General features: G+C 45.6%; 1 protein-coding gene across 1 annotated transcript; it reads right to left on the reverse strand.

The window, feature by feature from the left end:
- Positions 1 to 1,179: 1,179 nt before the first annotated feature.
- On the reverse strand, positions 1,180 to 26,417 carry MFSD11 (major facilitator superfamily domain containing 11). Its single transcript, XM_047709139.1, has 14 exons — positions 26,221 to 26,417; positions 25,769 to 25,939; positions 25,178 to 25,233; positions 23,582 to 23,689; positions 22,570 to 22,649; positions 22,352 to 22,448; positions 21,057 to 21,115; positions 20,278 to 20,422; positions 16,548 to 16,588; positions 9,101 to 9,166; positions 6,840 to 6,965; positions 3,530 to 3,704; positions 2,734 to 2,869; positions 1,180 to 1,818 (listed from the first exon to the last, which is right to left on the reverse strand). Exons 2-14 carry the CDS (start codon positions 25,862 to 25,864, stop codon positions 1,654 to 1,656), a joined length of 1,350 nt encoding a protein of 449 aa, XP_047565095.1. The 5' UTR covers positions 25,865 to 25,939; positions 26,221 to 26,417; the 3' UTR covers positions 1,180 to 1,653.
- Between the last annotated feature and the right edge of the window lie 31 nt (positions 26,418 to 26,448).

A 26,448-nucleotide genomic window follows, 5' to 3' on the forward strand; every position in this document is an offset into this window, starting at 1 on the left:
CAATAGAAAACAAAGTATTATCTGTCCTCTTGGCTGAATTTACCTTGCTGTAAAACTCATCATTCGTACACTTAAATATCATAGGTAAACGTGAGCTTTCCTATCCATAAGAAACGTCCAAACAGGCAAATCCACAGAGACAGAAAGCAAAGTAGTGCTTGCCAGCACAAGGCCAGACAATAGGGAATGACTGCTAAAAGGTATGGGGTTTCTTTCTGGGGTGATGAGAATGTTCTAGAATTCCACCATGCTGCTTATCTGTACAACTTTGTGAATATACTAAAAAACAAACATTAAATTGTACATTTTAAAATGGTGAGTTTCATGGTTTCTGAATTACATGTCGATTAGAAAGAATCTGTAAGCAAGCTCTTAGGGAGAAAAGTGAGGCCATTTAAACATCCTCCCAGACAGTTACGCCCCAGAAAGACGTGAGGAATAATGTCTGCTCTAGGACAGACTGAAGCCTTTCACTGCAGAACAGCTTACATGTCCCTTTTTCTTTCTTTCTTTTTTTTTGCATTGCATCTTCTAGGAAAATGCTAGCAAAAATCCTTCCCAGTAAATGTGTATTGTTGTTGTTGTTTAAATGTGTTTTGGGGGGCGCCTGGGTGGCTTAGTGGGTTAAGCATCTGCCTTTGGCTCAGGTCATGATCTCCAGGTCATGGGATCGAGCCCCATATTGAGCTCCCGCTCAGCAGGGGAGTCTGTTTTTCCCTCTCCCTCTGCCCCTGCTCATGCTCGCTCTCACTCTCTCAAAGAAATAAAAATAAAATCTTAAAAAAAGGGGCGCCTGGGTGGCTCAGTGGGTTAAGCCGCTGCCTTCAGCTCAGGTCATGATCTCAGGGTCCTGGGATCGAGTCCCGCATCGGGCTCTCTGCTCAACAGGGAGCCTGCTTCCCTCTCTCTCTCTCTCTGCCTGCCTCTCTGTCTACTTGTGATCTCTCTCTGTCAAATAAATAATAAATAAAATCTTTAAAAAAAAAAAAAAAATCTTAAAAAAATATATTGTTTTAAATGTGTTTTTGTTCATTTACACGTTAGATTCATTTTTAAAACTCTGGACAATTTTCACCTCGTTTTATAATAATTAGTTACTCCTTGCTACGCATGACAAGGTAGTGAAACTTACCAAAACAAAGCGTTTAAGGAGGAAGAAAGTGCAAATCTTTTCAAAGATTCCACTTCAGCATCTCGCAGTTTATTTAAACGTCACTCCCAGACACATACGGGGGCTGATATGTGCCCCCCCATCATCACACAGCAGCACACACCCCGCACCCAGCAAGAATCTTCGCTTGACATACGGCCTAGTGTTCTGAACGGGGGCAGCAGGTCTCGAGGAGAACAGGAAGGCAAAGAAAACATTTACATTCTCTAGCATGATCATAAGGAACTTGAGACAGAGGACTTGAAAAATAACATTTCTGAACGATTATAATTGACAGAACAAGTTTCCCTTATTCTGCTTATTTTAAATAGGTAATGTCTGTAAACTTAAACACCAACCCTGGCCGACTGAGCGGTCTTGATTCTCTGTGTTTCCTTCCTGAAAGCATCCAGCACTCTGCGGACGCCGAAGGTGGCTTCTTCAGCCGAGCCGATGTCCTGCGTGTCATCCGCCGCAGCGCCCCACCTCGCAGGTGCCCCGGGTCAAATACTCCGGTAGTCAGAGCCCCGGGCCACGATGGCCGCGGCTGCCCACTCCACGGAGAAAAATGAAATGGTCCCAAAGAATCCAAGTATCACCATGACCAGGAGTTGCCAGTGAAGGAGAAGGTAGTTACTGTAGAAAAACGCCACGGCTGCGCAGATGGACTGAGAGGAAACAGAACGGGTCAGAAGATGCACTCGGGCGACCCCACTGCTCCCCAGCAAGCCCCGCCACCCTCACTGCTGCCCGGACGGGACTTCATTAGCCACCAGGTCACAAATGCGCACCGTACACTCCGGCGGAGAGCCGGCAACTCGGGCAAGTGGAAATGTTATTCAAAATAGGATTTTGCAGGACGCCTGGGTGGCTCTGTTGGTTGAGCATCTGCCTTCGGCTCAGGTCATGATCCTGGGGGCCTGCGATCAAGCCCCGCATCGGGCTCCCTGCTTGGCAGGGAGTCTGCTTCTCCCGCTGCCCCCAACCACACTTATGGGTGCCCACTTGCTCTCAGTCTCAAATAAAATCTTTTTTTTTTTTTTAAAGATTTTATTTATTTATTTGTCAGAGAGACAGACACACACACAGAGAGCACAAGCAGGGGGAGTGGCAGGCAGAGGGAGCGGGAGAAGCAGGCTCCCCACTGAACAAGGAGCCCGATGTGGGACTCGATCCCAGGACCCCAGGATCATGACCCGAGCCGAAGTCAGATGTTTAACTGAGCCACCCAGATGTCCCTCAAATAAAATCTTTAAATAAATAAATAAAATAGTATTTTGTGAGAGACTGAGTAATAAAATAACGTACACACCCAGTCAGAAATGCACTTGTGTACAGGACAAAGGGACTCTGGTTCCTAAGGCAGGAAGCCGCAAATCTGCGCATTAAAACCGGAACAGCAAATCTCTTTCACCAGCCGGGAGAGAAAATCACGCCCCGTCACTGCTTCCTCAGTCCAATCAGAAATACTTTAAAGGATGCCCCAACTCTCATTTTAGAACCATTGAGAAAACAATGTTAAAGCACTTTAAAAAAAAAAAAAAAAAGGAGCCCAGGTCAGCCCTGCCGGAAGGGGAGCTCACCTGCACAAACTTGAAGACAGCAAAGGCCGGCGCGCTGTCTTCGGAGTAGAGGAAGCCCAAAATACTAAGCAACTGGGTGTTAAAGCAGCTGTCCCCAAGGCCCAGCAGAAAGCTGCAGAAGATGGCGACTTCTTTGCTGCACAAATGGGAAAATGAATTTCGAACGAGCACTCTTAACAGTATGTGTTAGAGCCCTTTCCAACGTCAGAGCAATTCCCCTACAGGAGCATTTCGCTTTCAAGGCTTAAACACTATGAAATAGGAAGAAATACGCTACAAAGTAAGAATTTATGCTCAAATGCACTCACCTGCACAGTCCAAGCCAAGTCTGGTCTATGAACTATCTGGGAGCAAACACTGGGTTTGGGCAGGGCCCCCCCCCCCCCCCCCCCGGATGGTGGGTCTGGGCATTAATGTCTCCATCTATAATGGATTTGAGTTGAGTGCAGGGAAGTAAGATCCTCGAAACGGACATAACCAGCTGTGAATGAACGGGACGGTCTACCCCTTCCCCACCGTTCTTCGCTGCTCAGAGAGCAGCTACAGGATCACATCGGATACTCGTATGTCCTTTCACAGATCAAAAAAAGCATTTAGTGGGCCGAAAGGTTAAAACTAACAATTACAAAAATAACTTGGGATTCTCCATGAGCTCCTATTTAAAATAATCGTTTGCCAGAGGACCTTATAAAGAAAACAGAATTTCAGAAAATGATTAACTACTCCATTCTGAACATCTAGCCACCGTTACCTCCCATCCTTCCTTAAATTACTAGAAAAATGACAGTCACTATACCTGGATTTGATGTAAGCGCTGCTATCGGTCCCTTCAACGGGAGCAATAGGGGCATCCCCAGGCATGTTAAGAAATATCAAATAAAAAGCTATAAAATGCACCAGGATGCCCAACAACACAACTGGATTTCTACCAAAACGATTATTCTTGCTCAGCAGACCAAAGAGGCTTCCACCTACAGAACCAATGAAGTAGAGAAACAGAAAAACACAAGGCCAGATTAATAAATCAAAAATTTGGTTCTTTGAAAAAAATAAAGAAAACAGAGCAACCAACAACTAATTTAATCAAGGGGAAAGCAAGCACAAATATTAAAAATAAAAAATAACCATTGAAACAGAAGAAATTTCAAGGTCAGTGTGGTAACAGGGAGTGGATTCAGCCCCTGCCTGAAAAAAAATGTACAACAAATATGATGCAGTAATTTTGAAGGCACGAGACATCAGATGACAAAGGGCAGTGATCTCTGCGACAGGAAGCGAAGGAGGGGAGCCCCGCTACCGCCCAGGTACTGGTCTAGAGAGAAGCTTAGGCTGGGCTGCAGGGGTGGGGGACGTGGGGGGGTGTAGGTGGAGCCCACAGCCCTCCCTGAGTGGAGGGATACCTAGGTGGCTAAAGTTCCAGAACAGGCTATGAGAAAGGAAAGCTGCACAGAGAGACAATTCCAAAGATCTACAGAGGGTTCCTCTGAGTCTTCCCTAAGTGCTGATCAGCACAGACTGTGAGTAAATTAGCAGAGAGCTGCAAAAGAACTGTCTAGAAGGGTTAGCTATATTAGATGTAATAAGACCCTGCCCTGGGCTGGGGGCCTTGTCCCTCAAGCCAGACAGGACATCTTACGACTCACAGGCACTGGGTATGCACAGAAGGGTCTTCCCTCAAGAGTGAGGAATAATTAGCCCTCGTCTGAGCACTGCTTTGGTTCTGTCCAACAAACCTCAAAAGCCCCGAAAGAGTCCTACTGTTTCCAAGTAAGTGAACCACAGCCAAGAACAAAGCTCAAGAGTATTTAGGGCCGCCTGGGTGGCTCAGTTGATTAAGCGTCTGCTTTCAGCTCAGGTCACAATCCCAGGGATCAAGTCCCACATCAGGCTCCCTGCTCAGCAGAGAGCCTGCTTCTCCCTCTCTCTGCTGGCCGCTCTGCCTACTTGTGCGCGCTCTCTCTCTCTCTCTCTCTCTCTCTGTCAAATAAATAAATAAATAAAATCTTTAAAAAAAAAAAAGAATATTTTTAAGAATACAAAAATATCCAGCACCCCACCAGGCAGAGTTCACAACGTCTGGCATCTCCAGTGTGACCAGGCAAAGCAGCAGGAAAGCACGACCCATCATGAGGAGAGAAAGCAGTCACACGTAGAAGTGCCATATGACCCAACAATTCCGGTGCTAGTTCCAGAACCCAAGGGAAATGAAAACATAAATCCGCACAGCAACCGTACATACGTGTTCACAGCAGCATTAATTACACTGGCCGAAAAGTGGAAACAACCCAAATGCCAGGGAATGACGAACGGTAAAATGGGATAGATCCGTACAATTAAATATTATCTAGTCATAAGAAAAGATGCTGCTGGTATGTGCCAGAACGTGGAGGAACCTTAGAAACATTATGCCAAATGAAAGAAGCCAGAGCTAAGAGACCATGTATCCTGTGACTCCATTCATATGAAAAGTCCAGAATAAGCAAATCCATAGAGAAAGGACATTAGCAGTTGTCTGGGGAAGGGCAAGAAACGTTTTCTAAAATTAGACTGCAGGGATGACACAGCTCTGTGGGTGTAACCAAAAACACTGACCCGTACACATTAAGTGGGTGACATACATGGCACGTGAGTTATAGTTCAATAAAGCTGTACAAAGAAATTTAAAAACCCAGAACTGTCACAGATATGAGAATGAGCAAAAACATTAAGACAATTACCCTAATTGCATTCCACATGTTCAGATACATATAAACACCCGGTACGGATCGAGGTGTGCGCAGTAAAGGAAGGAACAGAAACCACAGAATTCTGCTCTCCCGGTCGTGCTGATCACCACCGGCTGTTCCAAGGGTCCTACGGGTTTTTAGCGTTTGTCTTCTCCCTCAGCCATAAGCTCCAAGTAGGCAGGGAGTCTCTTGTTCATACAATGGATGCATAGTAAGTATCTGACAAACTGGAAAGTTCCTCCTACAGGACAATATCCAACACACCACTCCAGGCATGGAACCCGCTTTGCTGACCGAGGGATACCCGCAGGTGTGCCGGGCCCCGGGAGAGGTATGGAAGTGTTCAATCACTACATTGTACACCTGAAACTAATATTACATTGTACATTAACTAGAATCTGAATAAAAAACATTAAAAAAAAAAAAAGAGGAATACCTATTGTGCTACAGAAAAAAAAAAAAACATTGGTCTTTTTCCTCGTCTGTCCTCCTCCCCACTTCTTGGCACAGAGCTGCTCCTAGAACCCGGGGAATGTCCTCAGGGTCAGGTATGTCTCCTGGTTGTTCTCCATTACTCCCTTCTGACCACACCAGAGTTTATACAAATGAGGTGATCCCTGAGGGGGTGTGGTGTGGTGCAGCTAAGCTTCAGGATGGGGGCTGGTTGCCAGAAGGACCAAGACATGCTTAGAGGATTGGAACCTTCAGCCCCCACCCCCAAGCCTGGGGTTGGGGAAAGGGGTTGGAGATGGAGTTCAACCGTCAGTAGCCAATGATCTCATCACCCCTTCCTCTGTAACGAAATGTCTACACAAATCCCTAAACGATAGGTTTGGGAGAGCGACCCTGGCTGGCTGGGGAACACGTCCACATACTGGGAGGGTACCATACAGGACAGAGGTTCCTGCGCTCGGGACCCTTCTGGTCTCTGCCCTGTGCGCTGCTTCACCTGCCCGTTCACCTGCGTCCTTCACAAGCTTTAGTAGCACGTATGCATTTTCCTGGGGGCCCACGGGAACCTCCAAACTTGCAACCACATCAGACAGAAGCTAGCCTGCGGACCCAGGACTTACACGGGGCATCCAGCTTACATCCAAGATTCAGAAGACACTTTCCCTAAGAATTTTAAGAGAAAAAGCTGGGAGAGACTACAAGCTTTCCTATTTACGGTTTTGACAGGGAATTAGATGGCAAACATCTCATAGCTGTCTTAGAACAATGATAATTAAAAAAACAAAAACAAAAAACCAAAGACACACCTGTCTAGGTCAAAATAAGCAAGGAAATTAAAATTCAAGGACGGAGAGGTGAAGTACACTTACAATACCTATGATAACAACAATGAACTGATTTCACACAGGAACGTTTTTTCAGACCAACCTAAGATTTCTCCAATGCCAATGAAAATGCCAGAAAGTCCAATGAGGCTTTTCTCTTCCGTTCCGAATTTATTTACAGCACCAATACACGTTCCATAGACACCAGAGAAGAAAGTCAATTCCAGACCTTTAGGGAAAAAGCGGATTCAATTACACATTCACAATCTCCATTCCTGGTTTTTCTTCATGGCTGGTGGTAATTGAGCTATACACACGTACACAGTAAAATTCATTCAGCCTGATGCGTTACTCCCCCCCAAGCAGAGTGGTCTTAATGCTACGTGGCTGATGAAATGGAATTAGCCACAAGATGGCAGCTGCCATGTGTTTCAGGTAAGAATACACAACTCAAATAAGCAAACCCTTTACACCTTCTGCTAGAAACCGTCCTTTGGGAGTGCCTGGGTGGCTCAGTCATTAAGCATCTGCCTTCGGCTCAGGTCATGATCCCCAGGGTCCTGGGATCCAGCCCTGCATTGGGCTCCCTGCTCTGTGGGAAGCCTGCTTCTCCCTCTCCCTCTCCCACTCCCCCTGCTTCTGTTCCCTCTCTTACTGTGTCTCCCTCTGTCAAATAAATAAAATCTTTTTTAAAAGACAGAGAGAGAGAGAAACTGTCCTTTGGGGCACCTGGGTGGCTCAGTCTGTTGAGCATCTGACTCCTGATTTCAGGTCAGGTCATGGTCTCAGGGCTGTGGGATCGAGCCCCAGGACAGGCTCGGGGCTCCGTGTGGATTCTCTCTCCCTCCGCCCCTCCCCCTTGCCTGTGCTCCTGTGCATACACACGCATACGCAGGCTCTCTCTCTCTCAAATAAATTAATCTTACAAACAAACAAAATGATCCTGTGTGGATATGGGATGGACAGAGGATGATACACATGCAAGTCTGTAATCACCATTTTTAAAGCACTTGTGTCCTTATTAGTTACTCTCCAAGGTTAACCGGAAGTAGGTTTGGAAAACCAATGCATGCTTAAGGGCAAAATGTCTTCATTCAACTCTTTTTCCCAGAAAAGGAAGTTTTAAAAATTAGGGCTAAAAAAATTAAGGTCAATCAGTAGAAGACCTCATTCCTTAATGCTACCAAAACATAAGTGAATTTTAAAGATGTTTGCCATTCATTCTATTTCTCAAAAAAAGATGTTTATACCTGTAAGGTAAATAAAGGCAAAAGTAACATTGGCCCATTATAACTTTTTTTTTTAACACAAAAGCACTTTTTTTTTTAAGATTTTATTTGAGAGAGAGAGAGTGCACACGCACACAAGTGTGAATGGGGGAGGGGCAGAGGGAGAAGCAGACTCCCTCCGGAGCACAGAAACCTAGATCCCTTGATCCCAGGACCTAAGCTGAAGGCAGATGCTTCACCGACTGAGCCAGCCAGGCACCTCGACATAACAGCACTTTTTAAAAGGAAACCGATTTCCTTATCATTCTGAAGATCCGAGAGTGCTCTGGAGCCGCCAGGAAACCACAGAGCTCATTCTATTTCATTAGAAAGTATATGAATCCATACAGAGTTAGAACGATTTACTCAGTTATTTTCTGCAGAGCTCCATTTTACCCTAAAACCACTGGTTGTGGGGCGCCTAAGTGGCTCAGTGGGTTAAAGCCTCTGCCTTTGGTTCAGGTCATGATCTCAGGGTCCTGGGATCGAGCTCCGCATCAGGCTCTCTGCTCAGCAGGGAGCCCACTTCCCTTCCTCTCTCTCTGCCTACTTGTGATCTCTCTGTCAAATTAAAAAAAAAAAAAAAAAAATCACTGGTTGCAATGAAACATGCCTCCCGGGGTCAACACTTTGGTAGAACCCTCCCACGCTGAATTTGGGCTGGCCCTGTGACATGCTTTCACCAGTGAAACGCAGTCCAAGTGACACCGGGCTCAAGCCTTCGGAAAGTCTGGTTGGTTCTCCTTTTGCTCTTTTTGGAGCCCCTAAGCAATCTGGCCTTCCTGCTGGATCAGAAGGAAGGGATCACTTGGAGGGGGCCACGCAGCCATGGAGACTACCGTGAACAAAGACCCAGGCTTGAATTTGACCCCTTCAGACATGCAAAGGAAACTATCCAGAAGCTGTGGCCCCAGCTGCCTCTACCAGCATCCAGAAGAGACCTCAATTAAGACCATCAGAAGAGTCATTTAGCTGAGCCCCATCAGTGCAGAGAGCTGTGAGAAAGAATCATGTGGTTGTTGTTTTCAGTCCTCACGGTCATGACGCAGCCACAGAAAACCCAGACCACTGTTAGACCTGTATAGGACCCCGTTACCTGTATAGGCAGTCGTAATACTAAGGAGCAGCATCTCTTTGGTGACACATAACTTCAGAGACTTTTCTGTAAGAAAGGAAACAATGCAAGAGTGCTTATGTGATTTTAATTGCCCCAAGATTCTAAAACACTTACTCAACCCAGACACCTCTTGTCGGTAACGCCAGCAGACAGATACAGTGGGACCGAGGTTAAGGATTCAGACGCTGAAGGGATGAACTTAATCTGCCCTGTAAATAAAACGTTCTCCCCACCTGCTTCACTACATCCTACAGTGCTGTTTTGCCCCACACGTTCTCCAGCTTGAATCTAAAAAAACAACAATGGAACGGAGAAAAGAAACAGGATCAACCAAAACAAGACTGTGTCAACAGACTTGAGTGAAGGTTGGGCTAAGGGCGACAATGGCCGGCAGGGAGCTAACGTCCCGGAGGAAGGAGTGAGCTCAGAGCGGCTTGAAGAGTGGACTCCAGATGACAATTGCCACCCGGGGAGATTGCCCACCGCACTGAGGCTGCCACACCACTTCCTGCGATTCTCAGTTCTCTGGATCTGGGGACCGAAGAGTTAGTTCGGTGTATTTGCTTAGGACTACTTTAACGTCTGTTTTCATGCTGTTCAATGTGGTGGAGATCTGCAATGGGAAATGCAGGTCTAGAAAGTGCATATATATTTTTTAAAGATTTTATTTATTTATTTGACAGACAGAGATCACAAGCAGGCAGAGATGGTGGGTGGCGGGGCGGGGCGGGACTCCCTGCTGAGCAGGGAGCCTGACCCAGGGCCCGATCCCAGGACCCTGAGATCATGACCTAAGCCTAAAGAAGAGGCTTAACCCACTGAGCCACCCAGGCGCCCCTAACAACTGCATACTTAAACCATCTTTTTGAACTTGCTCCCAGCTCATAGTTTAATGTCACTGATCTGAACTAGTCCTAAATGAACAATGGCTCCAGATTTTAGTTCTAACTCAACCACTCCCTACAAAAGTTACGTAAGACAAAAACGGTCTGTCCTGAATTTCGCCACATGCAGAACAGGATACTTTTTTTCCTCTAATCTCACGGAAATATAGAGAGACTAAATGCAGTAAGACATTGTCACCGTTTTCACGCATTTCCAGGAAAAAATATAGGATCAATACGAGGTTTAAAACAGTATTTTTTAAAAGATTTTATTTATTTATTTGACAGAGAGAGATCACAAGTAGGCAGAGAGGCAGGCAGAGAGAGGGGGGGAGGCAGGCCCCCCGCTGAGCAGAGAACCCAATGTGGGGCTCGATCCCAAGACTCTGAGATCATGACCGGAGCTGAAGGCAGTGGCTTAACCCACTGAGCCACCCAGGTGCCCCTAAAACATTATTTTATTATTTAATTTAAAAAAAAAGACATTAGTAAAGCATGTTTGCTTTTGAATAATCAGAAGATTAACAAAAAATTTTAAAATGTTGGGGTGCTTAGGTGGCTCAGTGGGTTAAGCCTCTGCCTTTGGCTCAGGTCATGATCTCAGGGTCCCGGGATTGAGCCCCGCATCAGACTCTCTGCTCAGTGGGGAGCCTGCTTCCTCCTCTCTCTCTGCCCGCCTCTCTGCCTACCTGTGATCTCTCTCTCTCTCTCTAAGAAATAAATAAATCTTAAAAAAAATTTTTTTTTAAACGTGATCTACAATGATATTATGACTGTGACTATATGTCATTACGTTTGTACAAAGCCACAGTATATACACCACCCGGGGTGCATCCTTGTGTAAACTGTGGACTCTGGGTGACGATGAAGTGTGAACGTAGCCTCAACCATAATGAAGGGGGACTTGGATAGTGGGAGAGGCTGCGTCTCTGTGAGGGTGAGGCGCATAGGGAACTCTCCTTCTCAATTTTGTTGTGACCCTAAAACGGCTCTAATGAGACACCTGGGAGGCTCAGACAGTTAAGTGTCTGCCTTCAGCTCAGGTGGTGATCCTGGAATCCTGGGATCAGACCCCATGTGGGGCACACTGCTGAGTGGGGAGTCTGTTTCTCCTTCTCCCTTTGCCCCTCCCCCTTCTCCTTCTCTCTCTCGCTCACTCTCCCTCTCAAATAAATTTTTAAAAAAATCTAAAAAGATTCTAAAAAATGAAGTGCTTTAAAAACAATACAACGGGGCGCCTGGGTGGCTCAGTGGGTTAAGCCTCTGCCTTCAGCTCAGGTCATGATCTCAGGGTCCTGGGATCGAGGCCCGCATCGGGCTCTCTGCTCAGCGGGGAGCCTGCTTTCTCCTCTCTCTCTCTCTATGCCTGCCTCTCAGCATCCTTGTGATCTCTCTCTCTCTGTTTCAAATAAATAAATTAAAAAATCTTAAAAAAAAAAAAAAAAACAATACGTCATCCATTTGCAGAAATAGATAAAGTGATCCTAAAATTCATATGGCAATTCAAGGGGCCCACCGTGGCCAAAATGATCTTGAAAAAGAACAAAGCTGGAGGGCTCACCCTTCCCAACTTCAGAGCATGACAGTCATCAGCAGAGCGTGCTGCCAGTGTAAGGACAGACATGTGTATCCAGAAATGAACACTCACATTTACTGTCAATTTTCAACCCAACACAATCCAGGGGGGTAAGAACAACAATCTTTTCAGCAGGACAAGCAGGTGGCCACATGCATTGGAATGAAGTTGGACTCCCACCTCCTCACAACACACACAATAAGGAACTTAGAAGAGATCCCAGACCTCAATGTTAGAGCTGAGACTATAAAAGTCTTAGAAGACAACACAGGAGCAAATCTTTGTGACCTGGGCCAGTCAAAACCTTAGAACACCAAAAACACACGCAAAAGATAAAATGGATAAATCATGAGCCTTCATAAAAAATTCAGAACTTTTGAGCTTTAAGAGATACCATTGAGAAAATGAAAAGTCAACCTAAGAAGTGGGAGAAAAGATTTGCAAATCATATATGAGAGACTTTTATCTAGGGCCCGAAAAGAATTTTTACAACTCGGCAATAAAAAAAGAACTCATAAAAAACGAGCAAAGGACCTGAGCAGACAGGTCTCCTGAGACGCAACGCAAATGCCCCACGAGCATGTGAAAATAGGTTCCACATCCTTAGCCATTCGGGAAATGCCAATCAAAACCACGAGACACCACTTTACACCCACAGGGACAGCTATCCTCGGAAAGACAGATAAGAGCTCAAGAAGTGGAGAACCTGGAGAAACTGGAACCTTCAGATACGGCTGATGGGACCGTAAAATGGTGCAGCCACTCCAGAAGACCTCTGGTGGTTCCCGGAAGGTGAAACATGGCGACCAGAACACCCAGCAATCCTGCGGCTCCTAGGCACCTATGGAGATGTGCAGACGTACAGCCACACAAAAACCCATGCACAGGGCGCCTGGGTGGCTCAGCTGGTTGAGTGATTGCCTTAGCTCAGGTCATGATCCTGGAGTCCCAGGATCGAGTCCTGCATGGTTGGGGAGGGTGTCCCTGGTCCGACCTTCCCCCTCTTAAGCCCGTTCTCTCTCATTCTCTCAATAAAATCTTTAAAACAAAACAAAACAATCTGTCCACACATGTTCACAGCAGCATTATTCATGGTGCCTACAAACAGCCCATTCTGCAGAACACGCTAGAACACGGATGAGCCTCGAAACCATGACTGTAAGTAAAACCAAAGCCGAGAAACAGGTCATAGAAGAGCACAGAGAGTCCGACTCTATGTATACAAAATAACCTCCAGGATAGGCAAGTCCAGAGAAAGAAAGCACATTAACGGGTGCCTGGGGTGAGGGATGGGAGAGGTGGGGAGGAAATGGGGAGTGAATGCTGATGGGGACAGAAGTGCCTTCTGGGGTGAGGAATAGGTCCTATAATGGACTGTGGTGACAGATGAAGAACCCCGCGTATGTACTAAAGGCCACTGAACTGTCTACTTTAAATGGGTGATCAGACAGCACGTGAATTATATTCAATAAACCTGTTCTATTAGGAGAAAAAAATACCATCTAACAGCTTAATGGATCCCCTTCCAGACTTAAAAAAATGTTCGACAGAAACAAATTTCATTACATATACAATTTCAAAATTTGTTTTCACATAAGAGAGCAAATATGTTCTAACATCATCAAGCTCATTTTAATGGCCAAGATAATCTGCCATACAGATGTACTGAGGCCTTGTAGAGAAATATTTCAATTACTTTCAGTTTCTCCCTAATAGAGACATCTTAGCCACTAAATCTTGACAAAAATTCTTAAATTATTTCCTGAGGATGATCCTATTAGTGGAATTGCCGGGATAAAGGCACAAACATTTTAAGGCTTCTGATAATCTGCTGACTAATGGCTCTTCAGAAAATAACACAAATATATATTCCCATCAGCAAGGTGGTCTTATGCATATAAACACCTACTCCCCATAACACCGACAATTAATTTTTTATCTTTTGAAATTTGATGGAAAACTTTCAAACCTGCATTTCTTAGACTTAAGCAAATACATTCCCTGCCATTTTAGCTCTAGTAAGTTGCTCTGACAAAGTTTACAGTTTAAGCAATGAAAGGGCATTCTTTACCCTTATCGTCTGAGTGACCTGCCTTAAAAGTTTCTTCAGTTACTTTTCTAGTTTCATTTCTACGTTGAACCCACCTGGAATGCTAGGAGATACGACATTTGAGTCTATTTTCCTACACAGCCTACTCCTTAACTTTGCTTATTTAAGAGTCTTTTATTGTATTTATTGTACTGTGGACGTGGGCCTGATTCTAGAATCCAGTTCCACGGCTCTTTCTATTCCAAAGTGTTCAAATGAACTCACAGTCGACTTTAATATTCATTAGGGAAAGTCCTCCTCCTTTTCAAAAAGTTCCTGGGCTATTCTGATTTATTCTTCCAGATCGACTTTAGGATTGCTTCAAGACCAAGAAATAAAATTTTTTTTTTTTAAAGATCTTTATTTATTTGACAGACAGATCACAAGTAGGCAGAGAGGCAGGCAGAGAGAGAGAGAGGAGGAGGAGGCAGGCTCCCTGCTGAGCAGAGAGCCCGATGTGAGGCTCGATCCCAGGACCCTGGGATCTTGACCTGAGCCGAAAGCAGAGGCTTTAACCACTAAGCCACCCAGGCGCCCCCCCAAGAAATAAATTTTAAAGAACTTTCTAGAATCCCATGAAGCATACACACTCAGTTGAGGAATGAACTTTTCAGATAACCAGGAGCCTTTCCCTTACAACACACATCACAGCGTCGACAGAAGGAATGTGATGCTTGAGAATAAATCAAACACAGCCCCCCACGGTGCCCCCCCAAGACAGACAGATTACTTAAAGCTTAGACAGTCTTCTTCCTTCCTGTCTTCTCTTTGACTTCCTTGCTACATCGTTACCTCCTGTTGCTCCCCAGGGCCCAGCAACCACCTCCTAAACCTGCCTGCCCTGGAACACCTTGCATGCCCCTTACCTTTTTGGCTGCTCCTTCTTTCTCCCCATTCAAACGAGACAGTTCAACATCCTATCACTCCTGCACCCTCCTGAGCAACCAACCAGTTCCGCATGGAACTAGTTGGCTCCCATTGTGTTAGTGCCCCATTTTAATGACAGAGAAGTTGAGGCGAGGTCTGTACATTGAGGAAGGACACCCTGAATCTGGTTACTATCAACGGCAGCCAGGCAGAGCAGGTTCTGTAATGGTGCAGAGAGGCCGTAGAAGCCTCACCAAGGCTGGATGGACCGTTCCATAAGCCTGGGGGTCATCGATCTCCCTTTTCCTTGACTCTGTGACTCACCAATAAGCCAATGTGGCTCTCTAGGCCAAGAAGGGAACAACAAGAAGTGAATATCTATGAAAGGACTCACTAAAAAATAGTAAATGCCATCATATATGGTTAAATCGAGGAGCACCTGGGTGGCTCAGTTGGTTAAGCAACTGCCTTTGGCTCAGGTCATGATCCCAGGGTCCTGGGATCGAGTCCTGCATCAGGGTCTCTGCTCAGTGGGGAGTCTGCTTCTCCCCCTGCTTGTTCTCTCTCTTTCAAATAAATAAACAAAATCTTAAAAAAAAATTTTTTTTAATCTTAAAATAAATAATGGTTAGATTGAGATTTCCGTGGGTTTGTTTAGCTTGAGTCCTTTCCCGTCTGGTCCCTCTGCTCAATAAAGGGCCTGTGACAAACAAGTTTCTCGGCCCATAAAGCTGAAAGACCTTTGACTGTGGTGACCTCCCGTCCTGCTGGGGGACAGTCAGGCTGCATCCTTTTTAATACAGCATATCATTAAGAATGTGTTCCTGAGGGGGCGCCTAGATGGCTCAGTTGGCTAACCATCTGCCTTCAGCCCGGTTCTTGACCCCAGGGTCCTGGGATCGAGCCCCATGTGGAGCTCCCTGCTCAGCAGGGGATTCTAGAAGCAGGGAGTCAGCAGGGAGTCTGCTTCTCCCTCTGTCCCTCTACCTGCTCGTGCTCTTTCTCTCTCTCTCAAAAACAAATAAAATCTTAAAAAAACAAAGACAAAAAACTGGTCCTGAAACATAAGAAATACATGTAACAGAAGCCTGATTAAACAGCCCGAAGGGTAAGATGCTATATATTCGAAACCCAGACTACCACACCCATACCCTTTTCTTAAAAAGGACCACGGGAATTCTTGGCTAGAAGTCGGGTGCTCTGTATCCTCTGACTCAGGCCATGGCTGATTAGATGAAGAATTTGCATCCAAGCCCAAGGCATCCTATAGGCTCCCCACAAGCACAGAGCGAATAAGGCCAAAGGGCTTAAGTGAAACAGCCTGGGCCCTAAAGGCTGTTCCCCACTAGACAGCGGTCGGATTCTCTGTCCTTGGGAGACAAAGAGGCCGAGAGAGCTAGGGCAGAAGCAGAGAACTGGCCCCCATCAGGCCTGACGAGAACCAGAAGCCATGTTTGCCGGTCCTTAAAGAGCCGCAAGACGGCTGTTACGGGACTCGCCGGCGTTGCCGCGACAGCCCGCGCTGGAATCCCGGCTAAGCAACGTCCCAGCTATCTGACCTGGTAGGTAATTTCTGTAAGCCTCGGTTCTCCCTTCCATGAAATGCAGAGAATGGTAGGTGCGTGTTCTAGGGATACACACCTTTAGAATAACACAAAATGAACACTGAAGGAAGAGCCCCCTGCGGTCGAGCCCAACTGTTCTCCCAGACTTGGTTCTGAGGAGACAGTCTGTGTGTCCTCACTGCCTTGTAAAGCGCAGTCCGTGAGCAATCCGCACCTCCCCGCGTGTCCCCTGCACGGCACCAGGCCGGGCAGTCGGGCTCCCGTCCATCCCGCACACCCCCAGCTACAGAGACGCAGAGAAGACGAGCAGACTGCGGAGCCGCATGCCTGGAGAAACGAAAACACTGCAGGATCCTCAATCCAAAGCCACCAGGGAAAGGGGGAAAGGTAGGTGTTGTGGCTGTTCCCAAACAGCTCTTGCATTTCACACACAGAAAATACTTACTGAACGCATCGACTGCTTTTCCCATAGTGCTCTGGGCAGACCTGGAAAAATAAAACAAAATATCAAAGTGTTTTCCCCTGAAACCTGAAGAGAGAACCGAAACGCTATCGTATTTTCATGGATGTTCGTCAAAGCTCCGTCCTCTACGTGGTCTGGCAAACACTGCCGTTGCTTGAGATGCTCCTCGCTCCAGGGAGTCCCTCCGGGACCCCATCCTTGTCTCAGAGAACAAGGGCTACCTGGGTGACCCTTTATTAACAGCTGAACACAATTCCCTCAAACTAAGGTGAAAGCACACAACTCTCGCGTGTCCTTCCCAGAAAGGCTACTTCAGGCAAGACAGAACTCTCCTCCACCCTGCTATTCCCATATGGTAAAAACCCCTTGGAAGAACTCAATTTCCCTCCACTCTGACTCCTTCAAAACTAAGTTGTGTGGCGTGAAAACTCTTCAAAAGCAACACCAGCCCCTGGGCTGCCAGCCGGGTGCGGGAGAAGCTGGGGGTCAGACACGTGGGCTTCAGGGGTTTGCCACTTCTTCCTCATACAGTTTTAGATAAGTTCTTCCTTGCCTCCAAGTTTCACTTGCCTGTTTATAAAATAGGGGCGCCACCACTTCACTGGAACGATGGAATGGGACCGCGTAGCCAAAATCAAGAGTCTGACACTTAACCAACTGAGCCACCCAGGCACCTCTGAACCGTACGCTCTAAATGGGTAAACTGTATAGCATGTGAATTATATCTCAATAAAAACTGTTTTTTTAAAAAGATTCCGACTTCTCTTCTCTCTCACCTACTAGAAAGCTCCATGAATGCACGAACCTCTATTTGTTCAACAAAACACCCTCCGGACAGTGCCTGGAACAGACACTCAGATACAGACCGCAGGGAGGGAGGGGAGGAGGGAGGCCAGAGAGGCAACCGCCAATGAAGGAATTCCTAGAGGTCGCCCAGCTCACAGGGCCTCACACATGCCAATTATGCATAGGGGGACGACTCAGGTAGGACACTGAGCTACCGTTTTGCATCCTCAAATCATCTTCTGTAAGGACGTTAGTGGAATCCTTTAAATTCAGATCCTACTTTTTCCTTCAATGGCTTTTTTTTTTTTTTTTTTTGAGGCAGGTTGGGGCAGAGAGAGAGAGACTCTCAAGCAGACACCACCCCCAGCCCTGCTGAGAGTAGAGCCTGACATTGGGCTTGATCTCAGGACTCTGAGATCATGACCCGAGCCCGAAATCAAGAGTCGGATGCTCAGCTAAGCCACCCAGGCACCTCCCCTCTTCAATGGCTTCCAGTCACACCGAGAACAGAACCTGCATCCCTGCACAGCCTCGCAGGATTGACTCCCTGCCCACTGCAGACACTCCCACTTCTACTCCCTCCCTGTGCTCCCTGTGCCTCCCTGCGGCCCTGGCAGCCACCGCACCCCTTCCCACCACCTGGCCTTGGTGGTGGCCATCAGCTGATCCTCCCTCCTCACCAGTCAGGCCTCAGGGAGCCACCCAGCCCTCCATCACCTCCCCCTTTCACTGCCTTCTTCGCACACACCTTGTGGTTTTACACCAGGACCGTCTACACCCCCTCTAAAATGAAGCTGCACTAGAGCAGGGACTTATCTGTCTTGTTCACTGCTGTACCCCTCAGCTTTAGAGGGGGGCTGGCGCAGGGTCTGTGCTCCTTATAGAATAAAGACAAGGAAGCTTTTAAGTTTGGGAGACAAAAATGCTAAAAGGACTAAGCAACACTCCTTCCTTAGCACTGCATCCCAGCAGTTACACAATCCTCTGTCCACGGATTCCCTGAGAATAAGGATGGCCTGTATCTGTCTGCACAGCACCAACACCGGCTAAACGAACCGGGGTTTTAGTTTCTGCTGAATCTGTGGTATTCACCTTCACAGAATCCTTCTCCAATATCTGTTAGCTTATGATTAAAAATATATACACATAGTTGACATTATGTATATGGACCAGAAATATATACCCAAAAGTACATACATATTCAAACCAAAGGCGACTCTTCTCCTTTGCTTTATTTTTATTTTTTTAAATATTTTGTTTATTTATGTATGAGCACAGAGAGAGAGAGCACAAGCAGGGGGAGCAGCAGAGGGAGCGGGAGAAGCAGGCTCCCCACTGAGTAGAGAGCCTGATGTGGGTCTCGATCCCAGGACCCTGGGATCATGACCTGAGCTAAAGGGAGGTGCTTAAGTGACTGAGCCACCCGGGTGCCCCTCTCTTTTGCTTTAAACAAACTTAGTCAAATTTTGAATGCTTAGTGATCCTCTGACCGGAGAATTTTAGGCCTTTTTGGGATTAACAAGGCAGCACAGAATGCTCAATACCAACGTTTTAACAATAAATAACACGCTATAAAGTAATCTTCATGATTTACTGATTCAGAAACGAAGCAAAACGAGACTGGCAAAGATTTCTCATTTCCCTTTTCTCCAACCTGAATAATACCTGTAGAGAAATTGATTGTGATGTTGTAGTTTTACTTAAAATTCAAACGGGCGCAAGGTAATTACAGCTTTTAGGAAAACACAGGACTATACACCTGTTTTCCCATTTGGACTCCTCTGGGGAGGAGCACACATGTAGGTCAGGGCGAAAACCAGGCCATGTGCGCAGGAGGGTGGGCATGACTGAGGATCATCAAGGAACTGTCCCTGGCCCTGCCACTCCCATGCACCACAGGAAGAGGGAAATTTGCGGGCTGGGTCAGAGAAACCATAACGGAGGGTAAAGACTGTCTTCCATTTAACTTTTTAAGTCGACGTCTTTGTACATTATAACACAGGGGATGCCAGCTGAATTGAAAGGAAATTGAGGCCCAGAGAAAGAAGAGGATTACGGCTACTGTTGAGGGTCAGACAACTTGTCAGCCACAACCTGGGATTGACTCAAATCCCCTGTAAATGTTTCCCTGCCTCTCCTTTCCTTTCCCTTCTGACTCCCCACAGCTCCCCCTTTGTCTTCTCTTCTGATTGGCTTTAAAACTCTTCCCTCGGGGCGCATGGCTGGCCCAGACAGTGGAGTCTGCAACTGTTTCTTTTTTCTTTCTTTTTTTAAGATTTTATTTTAGAGAGAGAGGGAGAGAGAGAGAAAGCACATGTGGGATCAAGCAGGTGCCTGAGGGGGCCGGGTAAGGGATAGGGAGAGAATCTTCAGCCAACTCTCCACTCCCTGCTGAGTGCAGAGCCCGAGGTGGGGCTCAATCCCAGGACCCTGAGATCATGATCTGAACTGAAATCAAGAGATGGACATTTAACTGACTGAGCCACCCAGGGACCCTGAGCCTGTGCCTCTCGATCTCAGGGTTGTAGCCCCACACTGGGTGTGGAGCCTACTTAAAGTAAGTACATACATACATAATAAAAAATAAATAAATGAAACTTTTTCCTCCTGACTGCCCAACACTGGATATTAGGGCTATGAAAAGGTTGGGAAGGGGCGCCTGGGTGGCTCAGTGGGTTAAAGCCTCTGCCTTCGGCTCAGGTCATGATCTCGGGTCCTGGGATCGAGCCCCGCATTGGACTCACTGCTCAGCAGGGAGCCTGCTTCCTCCTCTCTCTTTGCCTGCCTCTCTGCCTGCTTGTGATCTCTCTCTGTGTCAAATAAATAAATAAAATATTTTTAAAAAGAAAGAAAAGGTTGGGAATCTCTAAACTACATCCACTCAAAATATATTTTCAAATGAAAAGGAACATTGCCAACTGCTTACTCGTTGACTTCCAGGTCCTGGTCATCAGAGGACTCATCTTCTCCCAGGACATTTTCAGAATCTGGCTGCCGAATGAGAAAGAAAAGAACTGTCCCCACAAGGCTAATCACTGTCAGGGCAATAAACACTGTTCTTCGGTCACTCTCTAGAGAAAAAAGAAAGAAGAAAGCAGATAGCACTGGCCATGCAAACAGTTCGAGTTAGTGTGGTGTTTAAAACCATCCAAACATTTCCTTGTTACATGTCTACTTTATTGCATTAGTGAAAATCTCAAACAAGAAACTCAACAGAATACCTTCACATTTGTCCTTCAGGTAAAGTACTAATAAGCCAAAAGAAAAGTGGCACGAGAAATTAATCATATTCTCTTACCCAAAGAAGTGCACAGATAAAACAAGGGTTCAAAAGTCTAACAAGCGACTGGTAAGCTTGTACACGGCATGAGCTTCCCCTATACCTTGAGCTGCTGCTCAAAGCAGAGTCAAAAACTAAAATCCTAACTTAATAATATAAGGAAACTAGGAAGTGTGTAAACCTGGCGATTCACAGACCTGTACCCCTGGGGCTAAAAATACATTATATGTTTATAAAAAATTTTTTTTAATTATAAAAAGGAAAAAAATAATACAAGGGAAAAAGTTACTAAAGACTAAAATCTGAGAGGACTTAAGGAAGCAAGGTTCGTTAGAACAATGTGAACAGAGCAATAATGGATCTTTTTGTGAAATTCTTCTTCTTTTTCAAACATGTGTGCATAAAGCAAAGCAAAAAGCACAAACCTGATATTTGAGTTTTCCCTTGCCAAGCAAAATATATGTAGAGGTTTCCAAAGAACAAGCTGGGGGAAGAAAAAGGAGGACAGGATGTTGAGAATTTATTTCCATATTTATAGTTTTTAAAGCGGTTTTTCCATTATTTGTTAAAAAGAGAGAGAGAAAGAGACTTTTTTAAAGCATATATAATTTTTAAAGTAGCTACCTGCCCTGATCATTTAAAAGTATCAACTCCGCCCGGACTCCTTCTGAAAAACTAACTGGCCCAGATGGAATTCAGTCTCCTTCTGCCTGACCTGAATCAGAGCTGCCCTTCAAAGGCTCAACTCTCTTGGAAACATGTGATTTATTGGGACTCCGGAAATGACTACTTGGAAACAAGCTTATGCTACTTCTCCAATTCTCTATTTTAAAGAATCTATGGCGGGGGTTGGGGTGGGGGGAATCCACGATTCAGTTACCTGCATCTAATCAGACACTTTAGCATACTTTCCCAGAAAAGGAATCATTCACTTACACTTCGGTTTCTTAATACACACCCCCTTACAACTAAACATCTGTATTTATGAAGACTTACCAACACCACAATTTTGGGCAATAACCACGAGGGTAAAGCCTCAGGACAGATTCCACGACAGAATGACCATTTTTGCTTTTTTACTTAGGAAATATATAACATGCTAGCTAGATCATTCAGCACTGATATCCTTAGTCTCACTTTCAAATTTTTTTAAATTCATTTATTTTTAAGTAATCTCTACACCCAACGTGTGGCTCCAACTCATGACCCTGAGATCAAGAGTCATATGCCCCCACCCCCACAACTGAGCCAGCCAGGTGCCCCTCATTTTTGAATTTTAATATATTTGTTCGTAGTTATCAGAAGCTGCTCAGTGGGAAGGATGTGGTCTTTGGAATCCAGATAAGGATGGTTTAAATCAGATCAGTTACTTCACTTTTAAGCCCCTTTTCTCCTCTGTAGAACACAGATAATACCTTCTGGTCTCCTGAGGTGGTGAGGATTACTGAGATTTACTAAGGAAGCCAACAGTCCCTGCCTGGAATATAGCAGATGCTAAATACATTATGGTTAACATGATTTTCTTTTTACTAATCGTGACTGCCGATGAGGCAGGTGCATGCCTGTCATGCAATTCTATAAAACGTTAACTCCGTATCATAAGCAGCTAAGAAGTCAGGTCCTGGAACATGGAAGGATGCAATTTTCAACACAACAAAGATCTAAAAAATGGTGTGACAGAAGAATTAAAGGAAAGACTGAGCTCCAGGAGGATTATTACCTAGATTGTAAGAGTGCCCAGAAAATTCCACTGTTTCTCCCAATAGTATGCTCATCTGAATTTATTGTCAGGCAATTTCCTTGTGCTGTCCAAAGCACTGAAATTCAAACCAAAAGTTTGTCAAGGGAATGAGATCACTTGGCTTCTTCCCCCATGAAACACACGATACGATTAAATAAATCCCAGAAGACAGAGAAAATAAACATCAAGATACTTACCGGCAGCGGCAATTCCAATGAAAACAGAGGCTGTGTAGAAGGACCACGGGAGAGGCTGGATAAAAACGGCAATGTACATGCTAAAATGTAACAGGTCAACGCATTACGGTCAAACAATACAGCATAGAGAATGCCAATTATGCCTTCTAGGAATCGGTTCTGATAATTCTCTTGTTTTAAAAGTCAACCTGGGGGCGCCTGGGTGGCTCAGTGGGTTAAGCCTCTGCTCAGGTCATGATCTCAGGGGCCTGGGATCGAGTTCCGCATCGGGCTCTCTGCCTGGCGGGGAGCCTGCTTCCCCCTCTCTCTCTGCCTGCCTCTATGCCTGCTTGTGATCTCTCTCTCTGTCAAATAAATAAATAAATAATCTTAAAAAAAAAACAAAACAAAACACAAAAGTCAACCTGTAAAGGACTTCTCCAGTATTGAAAAAAAAAAAAAAAAAAAGGGACAGATGCGACCTACTCATTTCTTAATGTATTATTTCGAATTGGGTCAGACACTGAAAGAGGGTTTACAATCAGCCTTTGCCAATAGCTCAGCTTGTGCTGGGACTGTAGTTCTGCAACCCAGAAGAAAAGCTTAGTTATCTCAGGTTGAATCCCTGTTTATCAACATGATGTAAAATAAGAGTATTTCACAAGAAGTTCTTTCCAACTCCCACACAAAGAGATGTGGGGATACTATTTTTATGAAGAGTAAAACGAAAGCAAGTGTGCACACAGGCCATCACATTAAAACAACATGGCATCTCTGGGCATCAAGAAGAGAACCAAATCCCTAAAATACTGCCTATAAACTATTCAATCCACGTAGGCAATTTTTTTTTTTTAAGTAATCTCTGCACCCAAAGTGCGGCTTGAACCTACAACTCGGAAACGGAGTGTCACATGCCTTTCTGACTGAACCAGCCACGCACCCCCAAGTCAGCAATTTCTTGTGAAAAGTTTACTACGTGCTTGGAAGGTGCTGAGGGAGTTTGGATTAAATGAAAGAAAATCACACCACTCACCTGTAAAATAAACCACTTGCAAACATAGAGAGCTGAGGTCCTATAATGGCAACCACTGATGGTGTAATCAAATTTGAAGCGGAGAACACGCCATAAATAATCGCCATGCTGTACACACAACACACAAAAGGGAAAAACAAAACCCTTGAAGCACTGTCTCAAAAGTGCGTTTTTCCAAATCTGCTTAGAGTCTATAAATTTTTTTGCCATAAACGTTCATTTCTCTAGTGGAACTTAACGATAAGTCTGTCATTACACTGAATCCTACAGTGAGGTTTTCACGTACACAGAATCTTGGAAGTCTCATCAAATTTCCCTTTGACTCAGCCTGCCTTGGACAATATGCTTTTAATGGAATGGTAACGTATAAAAACAGCTAACGTGTAACACGTAACAGACATCAAACCGAGTATTTTATGGATGTTTTCTTTATCAAATCTGACAGCTCTATAAAGTATTATTATTATCCTCACTCTACAGAAAAGAAAACTGAAACATGGAGGGGTCGAGTTACTTGCCAAAAGCCCAGCTAGATAGCTGGGGGAATAGTGAAGCCAGAATCCCATCCCTGGTGATCTTGCTCCAGAGGCCCTAGTCAACCAGTCTGCTCTACAAACTTAGTTTACAACTCCTGGCAACTACATGAAATTTCCTGGTTATAAACAACAGGCACAGAGTTATCACTCGCTTAAACCAGAACTTATTTAACTCAATCTAATCGTCTCACTTGAACATTATTCAGCTACTGTAGACCCAGCCCTAGAACACGTCTTGCAGCAGTGTGATAAAACCATTTTGAGGGTCCTCAATTCATTCCCCAGACACTATCCACAAACCCAAAGTAAATTATTCTGTGACATTTATGATCCTCTCAAACAGTAAGGGTTCGCTGGAATTGGAAGACAAAGTAAAAACTGTGGTATTGTTAATCGCTAAAAAAAATGGATATTAGCACCCCTTTATTCTCAAACGTCATATGTAAGATCAGGTTTAGTATAGGGAATAACCAAATAAGATGAGTTGTGGCGGGAGGGGAGGATATTGGTCAGCATCTAATGGTTAATTGCAAAGAAATTAAGAACCCGTATGTGCTTATATCTAAGTGTTTATATCCATGTGTGCATTACACTCCCAGCTTCAATGACAATGTACTAGTGACTCATGAAGGTCTTTTCACTTTATTTTCTGTCTGTAAAAGTGGGACTAAACACCTTAACAAAAATCTAAAAGCTCCTGATGACAGCATGTTCATTACAAAATTACAAACACAGGAAGGCTGATTCAAGAATCATATAAAACATCCTCTGTTTAGGATTGAGAAGATGTACTTATGACAACACTTGAGTGTTTATTAAATGCCAGGCGCTGTGCCAAGAGCTTTACACCCATTTTCTGAGCGAGGAAACGCCTCACAGAAGTAACCTGCCTAATGTAACGCAGTGTTAAACCATGAAACCTAAACTCGCCATCTTTATTATGTTCTCCCAAACAGACCAGACAGAGAAAAAACAACCACTACGAATTCAATCACAGTATCATGATAAGATTTCGGTTAACTACCGTTAATATAGGAAGGAAAGTCACAGGGTACCATACCTGGTATAGCCACTGCCGTGAAAGTCTGTGCTATTTAAGCTCCTGATGACAGTTTGCTGCATGAAAGATAAAGCTAATCAATGAAAACATTTCGCAGTCTCCCTCCCCATCCCCACCAAAGTCTGTCTCCAAGAACGGAAAATGAAGCCCTCGGCAAAAACTCAAGATACTCAGTACTTCATGTTGAAAGTCAACTAGGAGACAAGAAGGACTACAGGAACAGGAAAAAGCAAACCGACGACAGGGAAGGGGAAAAGATCGGCTGTAGCTCTGCCTGGGGTTCTTTTCTCCTCAATTCTCCCAGGACTAATGGAGCCCTTAATACAGACAAGAAATAATAACAGGTCAACGTACAACCCCCAGGTCAACCAGAGGAATAAGCCGCACGGTTTAACTCCCCATCCCGGTACAATATTAGCAAGAACCGTCTGACACACGAAATTGACCTGAGGCATAAAAAACGAGGAAGGGCAGGTGGGGAAATAGAAGGTGCAACTTAAGCGCGCTGTTCGGCACAATTACGGTTTATTATCATTTTCGGAATGCGTTACGAGAGGCACGTCAAAGGAGGGAGAACAGATCCCGACTCACCGCCACATTGCCGCAAGTTTGAAAGGCGGTGAACATAAACATAAAGGCAACTCCTAAAATTATAATGTTGAAGAGCTTTTTAGATTCCGGGGACATTGTGGCTCAACTCGGCCGGGGGTCCGCAGCGGCCCAGGGCGGTCAGCTCTCCTCGGGGCGAACCCACTGACAATCCTGGGGAAGGAAATGAGATGGTGAGAAGTGGAGGCCGATCCAGGAGCAAGGCTGCCAAGCTGTCAACTTCCAGTTCTTGGATCAGAATCGCGGGCCAGAGTGAGGTTCTCCCCGCGGGCAGTCAGGACATTCCTAGGAGCCGATTCGAGCAGAGAAGGGCCCGACCCCCGGAGAGGCGCCAATAATGTCGTGGCTCAGGTTGAGGGGCCCGCGAGGGGGATCAGGGGCCAAGACCGAGGTGCAGCGGCCGGCGCGGCCCCGCCCGCCCGGCCCTGACTCACCGCTGGTCAGGCGACCCGGTCACCTGACCGCAGCCTCGGCCGGCCGCTCGGCCGGCTGGGAATGTAGTCCTGTACAGCCCGAGACGCGCAGGCGCGCCGTAAGGAGGGGAGGGGCGCCAAACCTGCGCACCCCCCCCCCCCCCAAGGAGGAGTTTGAAAGCGGAACCCCGCCGAGAAATCGGGAACTGCGGGAGGGAACCCGGAGACGTTGTAGCGGGGCCTGAGAAG

This window comes from Lutra lutra, chromosome 16 (genome assembly GCF_902655055.1).
Source record: "Lutra lutra chromosome 16, mLutLut1.2, whole genome shotgun sequence".
Classification (NCBI taxonomy): Eukaryota; Metazoa; Chordata; class Mammalia; order Carnivora; family Mustelidae; genus Lutra; species Lutra lutra.